We start from the raw sequence: 6,315 nt of genomic DNA, 5'->3' as shown, positions 1-6,315 counted from the left end.
ACCCAGTGAGTAAATTGTCGAAGAAAAAAAACCTAGGGAGTTTTTAATTTTGGCGCGTTGACTTAGCCTCCTAGGGACTTATAATATATTTTTCCTTTTCAAAAATGTATTTCATTCCTTAAGGATTAATTAAGCCACTCATTTTTAAGTTGCTTAACTAATCATGTGCGTATGAGATTAGTAGTCTCATAAGAATAAACTATTCTCGGGAATAATGTATTATCAAACAAAGAAATAGCTATACCTAGGATTAGTTAGTTTATTCTAAAATTCTATTTTACAAACCAAACATGGCCTTATTGTTTAATAACTAATCTTGTTTTTTTTTTTTTTTTTTTTTTTTTTTTTTTTATGAATAATAACTAATCACAATTTAAAGTCGATCAACTAGACCAATTTTTTTTTAGTTTTTTAAGCTTATATATTCATTTTTATAACAAAGAAAAAATAATAATAAAATAATAATAATAAAATAATAGTTAACTAAAGGCTCCGTTTACTTCGACGTAAAATGGTTTCCAAAAAATAATTTCTATATTTTACGGTGTTTACTTCGACATAAAATAGTGGTCAACGGAAAATATTTTCCTTTTGACTGAAAATTCTTCTTTAATTTTCGAAAAATGGTTTACGGTTTTGAAAACCGTAAACCATTTTCCAACTATGAGCATCTCATTCTTAAATCAATAGACATTGCCAAGACCCACTCAGAACCTTGCCGAGACTTGACCGGGTTTCACCCAGGACTTGACCGGGACCTAACCGGGACCCTCACGGGACTTGACTGGGACCTGCCCGAGACCTACTCGGGACTTGACCGGGACCCGCTAGGGACTTGCTCGAGACTTGCCCTGGGCCCCAGCGGGACCTGCCCGGGACTTGCCCGAGACCCGCCTAGGACCTAACCGGGACTTGATCGGGACTTGCCCAGGACCTGCCCGAGACTTGACCGAGACCCGCCTGGGACTTGCTCGAGGCTTGACTGAGATCCACCCGGGATTGCCTGGGACCCCGGCGAGACCTGCCCAGGACCCTAACCGAGATCCTCCCTGGACTTGACCGGGACCTGCCCGGAACTTCACCGGGACCTGGCGAGGTCCTGGACAAGTCCCGGTTAAGTTTCAGTGGGGTCCCAGGCAGGTTCCTGCGAGGTCTCGAACAAGTCCCGTGCAGGTCCTGACGGGGACCTTATTGGAAAGTAAAAAATAAAAAAATAAAGATATTAAAAAAAAAATTATTTTCCGTGTGCAAGGTAAACGCTGTAAAATGTTTTCGACGGAAAATATTTTCAGGTAAAATGGCTTTCCTGAAAATATTTTACGAAAGAAACTATTTTACGTCGAAATAAACGAAGCGTAAAATAGAGGAAGATATAAAGAGTTTGATATTTGGTTTATTTTAAAAGTGACTCTTTAAATTAGAAAAAAATGATTTTATCTTTAAATTTAACTTTTGTTTAAAGAGCTCACTAAAAATGCTCTCAGTTAAGTAACTGAGCTAACTATATTGTGCCAATTTAGTATACATATAGTTTTTTTTTTTTTTAATCAAAGTGACATATATAGTTAACTACTTAATTATACTTACATAGTCAGTTGCTTAGTAATATTAAGGGTGCGTTTGAGAGTAGGTTTTTAAAAAAATAATATGTGATTTTAAACCAAATCGCAACTTTAAGGTGTTTGGGATTGCGATTTAAAAAACACAAATTTTAAAATCGCAAAAAAATCTGCGATTTGCATAAGCTGATTAGAGGGTGCTTATTTGAAAATGTATGAATTTAAAACAAAATCACGATTTATATTAAAAAGATATTTGGCGCAATAGTTACATTTTTTAGAACGGGAATGAAAAAAATATCAAGAATACCCACCTAAAGTATATTAAAACCCTTATTTTATCTTTTTTTTTTTTGTTTTTTTCTTTATCCTCTCTGTCTTGTTTATCCTTATTGGTAATTTGGTCATGAAACCGTAATTATATGCTAATGTTATCCAAACACTCAATAGATAAAAAAAATACTTTTTAGTATGTTTTACCAAACGTCTGTGCGATTTTAAAAAGTAGCGATTTTAAAAACGCAATTTTTAAAAACGCAATTTTTAAAATCACACTTATTGAAATCGCACTCCCAAATGGGCCCTAAGTTAGTACTAATTAATAACTTAATACATTAGTTAATACGAAGTTAGTATGCATTTATATACATACATACATGTGTGTGTCACAGTGTCAGCATGTGTATGTGTATGCGTGTCATACTTACCTGTGTCTTTTTTTTGTGGTCGTAAATCGAGTTTAAACGAACAAATTAATTTATTTATAGTCCTAGTCACCATACCTACAGCAGCGGTTGTGGGTGTTCACCATACCCACCGTCCACGGCTGCTGTGGGTTTCACAAGAGTCACGACACTATTGTGTGTCGGGATACTTTTTATGTATTGATTGATTTATTTATTCTGAGTTTTTAAGAATATTTTTATCTTATTAAAAAAAAATTAAAATGTTTTTGTCTTACAGTTAAAATTGAGCAGATTAACTGATTACTGACTAATTATCAACCGCCTACTGAATTGATGGAACTGATATTAACTGCAACCGATAGTTATCAGTCGATAATTAATTAAAAATTTTATACCAATTAACTTATCTGTTGGTTAAAATTCGATACCCAAAAACGATATAACCGAGAAAGCTAAAATTAAAATTTCGCCATGTTTTTTCAACGTTACGTAGGTAGAAATTTCTAAAATTAAATATAATTTTTTCCTCTTATTTTCCAATAGCGAATTCCTTTATAAAATAGCTGCTTCGTGTTAACTCGGGTCAAGTCAACTTGGACTTGTGAACTCGGGTCAAGTTAACTGCTTCGTGTTCCGAACGCGTGTGATGGCACGTGCTGTTCACGAATCTTTCTCGCTTGGATAACAGTAGAGGGAGTTGTGGATGTGTCTGGCCCCAACCATTTTTCAGAAGAATCAAGATTGAAAGAAACATCATCAACTGAAATCCAGTGTATGTTGATCCCTCTTCCTCTTTTCTGTTCTGTTCTTGATTCTTGATACTCTCTCTCTCTCTCTCTAAATTTGTTTTTGCTGTAAAAGATTCTCTGGCCCCTGGTTATTTTTTCATACTGTAAAGATCGATTGTTATATCTATAAGGGCCAACCCAGAATTTCGATTATCGTTCCCTATGCGTAGAGTAGAAATTCAAAACCTTGCATTAGAAAAGCAAAATCTCAACTTCTGAAACTACAATTGATTCTTTGCCATGGCAACCCTGCTGAATTCAGTGTCCCCTATTGGGAACCAATCGCTAGAAACTACAAGAAAGGGTTGTGGGTTCTTCTCTCAAATCCCAAATCTCCACACATTTTCGCTCAACAAGGGCTTTTCTAGAGTTTTGGCATCTACCCAGATCACCATTTCTCCAAAAGACACTGTTGTTACTCTGCCCAACTGGAGGTCTGGGAAGAGCGACGTGAGAAGTAGGGAACTTAGACTCAATGATGCATTTCTTCATTTGGAGTATTTGGTAGGGAAGGGCCAAAAGCCTGATGTAGCTCAAGCAACTCAGCTCTTGTATGATCTGTGCAAGGCAAATAAGATGAGAAAGTCGATTAGAGTGATGGAGATGATGATTTGCTCTGGTATTATACCTGATGCAGCTTCCTACACCTACTTGGTGAATTATCTTTGTAGAAGAGGGAATGTTGGGTATGCAATGCAATTGGTGGAAAAAATGGAGGAACATGGAACATGGCTTTCCAACCAATACTGTTACTTATAATTCGCTCGTTAGAGGACTTTGTATGCATGGTAACTTAAACCAGAGCTTGCAGCTTCTGGATAGATTGATGCAGAAGGGTCTGATCCCAAATGCATTCACTTACTCCTTCTTGCTTGAAGCTGCTTATAAGGAGAAAGGAGTAAATGAAGCCATGAAGCTGTTGGATGAGATAATTGCCAAGGGTGGGAAGCCTAATTTGGTTTGTTACAACATTTTGTTAACTGGGTTGTGCAAGGAAGGTAGGATCGAAGAGGGCATTCGGCTCTTCAGGGATTTCCCTTCCAAGGGGTTCATTGCAAATGTTGTGAGTTATAACATTTTGTTGAGGAGTTTGTGCTATGAGGGGCAGTGGGAGGAAGCAAATGAGCTTCTGGCTGAGATGGATGGTGAGGATCGCTCGCCCTCAATCGTTACTTACAACATATTGATTGGTTCACTTGCTCTGCACGGCAGAACTGAACATGCTCTTGAGGTATTAGAAGAAATGATGAGGAGACGGTTCAAGCCTACTGCTGCAAGCTACAACCCAATAATTGCTCGTCTCTGCACTGAGGGGAAGGTAGATCTTGTGGTTAAGTGTTTAGACCAAATGATTTGTCGTCATTGTACTCCCAATGAAGGAACTTACAATGCGATTGCTGTGCTCTGTGAGGAGGGGATGGTGCAAGAGGCTTTTTCTATAATTCAAAGCTTGGGTAATAAGCAAAACTCCTCTATGCATGATTTCTACAGAAGTGTGATTACAGGCCTGTGCAGAAAAGGGAATACATTTCCAGCATTTCAGCTTTTATATGAGATCACAAAGCATGGATTTACGCCAGATTCCTACACCTATTCATCGTTAATCAGAGGATTGTGTATGGAAGGAATGCTAGATGAGGCTATGGAGATATTCTGGGTAATGGAAGAAAATAACTACAGGCCTGATACTGACAATTTCAATGCACTTATACTTGGATTTTGCAAATCTCAAAGAACAGATTTGTCCTTTGAGGTATTTGAGATGATGATTGAGAAAGGGTATATGCCTAATGAAACAACTTACACCATTATTGTGGAAGGGATTGCCCACGAAAAAGAAAATCAGCTGGCAGCTAAAGTTTTGAAAGAGTTGCATCTTAGGCAGGTTGTGAGTCAGAGTACAGTGGAAAGACTTGTTATGCAGTATGACCTTGAGGGTCTCCCAGTATAGATAACATGAGAATACCAAGAGTATAGAATGAAGCAAACATGACCATGGGTTTTGTAGGTGAAAGATTTGTTTATTCAGTTTGATAGCTATGTACAATCATGGATTTTGTAGATTGGTCAATGAAAGAAAGCCTCTTTTAGAAGATGATATTGTATGCTACTGTTTAGAAGTGAACAAGTTCACGCAGGAGGATCTCAGCACTGTGGTAACCCTTTATTTGCTTCAAGGTCTATATTTATTTGTAAATCGGAGCCAGTTAATTTTGTAAACACTTTTACTTTGAGTTCACATAGCAACTTTAGTCTAACAGCTGATATGTAATTTAGCTGGTCACACCTTACCTAATGCAGACCAATTTTTTGGTGCCTTTATTTTATTTTATTTCAATTGTAACTGCTTTTCAGTTACTTCATATCACCAATAGCTGTTACAAAAGTAATTTGAAAAGAAAGATTTGGAAATTGGGTAGCGCTCTTAATTAATCATAATATTCATGTGTACTCTCAAGCTTCCAATTGGAGTGTGGAAATAGAGAAGTTGAGGTACAAGAAAAGTGTCGTTGATATATCACACTGTTAGGTTAACATGATCCCTGCCAGATTCCATCATTTTTCCTGTTTCGTTTTTCGTCATAGTAACCATGTAGAACTTTTCTTTAAACATTGCTCATCTACTTGCTGGGAACAATAATATACAACAAAAGGTTTAAATAAGAAAAGGAGTGTAACTCCCTTGAGGAGAATAATGTCTGTTATTGCTGGAGACATGTAGCCTGTTTGGTTGCTGTTTTGGAAACATGTTTTCTGTTTCCAAAACAGCAAAACCGTTTCTCCCATGTAACCCTCGCGTTTGGCTATCAGTTTTAAAAACAAAAACTTAAGAAAACAAAAACGTTAAAAACACAGAAATATGGAAACAACTTTAAGTCGTTTCGAAAACAGATTTGTGTTTTCAGCAAAATAGCGCTCAAAACACACATGGAACCTGTTTCTAACTCAAGTGTACAGTGCCGTATAGTACCCATAATCCATGGTTCTAATCTTCGCAGCTCCATTTTCTTCGACCTTCTTCATCTTGCTTGGCGTGCTTGTATTCATTCCCCACCTGTAAGCTCAGAGAAAAATCACTCCCCCAAGTGCATCTCAGTGCCATTACTCTCCCTCTATTTGCCTTCATTTACCTTATGATCGATTGCAAGTTTCTAATTCTGTGGCTTTTGGATGTTTTGAGTCAATGTGATATTGTATCTGCCATAGGATGGTTTGAGTCAATTTTGGGGAAATTAAACAAGCCATATGGTACAATATCCTAGGAAGTGTAGTGAATCTTGA

At 37.1% G+C, this 6,315-nt stretch overlaps 1 protein-coding gene across 1 annotated transcript; it reads left to right on the top strand.

Annotated features, from left to right (window-relative positions):
* The first annotated feature begins 2,951 nt into the window (after positions 1-2,951).
* LOC132174825 (pentatricopeptide repeat-containing protein At1g79080, chloroplastic) lies at positions 2,952-5,371 on the top strand. Its single transcript, XM_059586514.1, is given in 2 exon segments — positions 2,952-3,768; positions 3,770-5,371. Coding segments are annotated over 2 exon segments (1,710 nt in total). The 5' UTR covers positions 2,952-3,273; the 3' UTR covers positions 4,985-5,371.
* The last annotated feature ends 944 nt before the right edge of the window (positions 5,372-6,315 follow it).

This window comes from Corylus avellana, chromosome ca3 (genome assembly GCF_901000735.1).
Source record: "Corylus avellana chromosome ca3, CavTom2PMs-1.0".
Lineage (NCBI taxonomy): Eukaryota > Viridiplantae > Streptophyta > Magnoliopsida > Fagales > Betulaceae > Corylus > Corylus avellana.
This window is presented reverse-complemented; position numbering and strand designations above follow the sequence as displayed.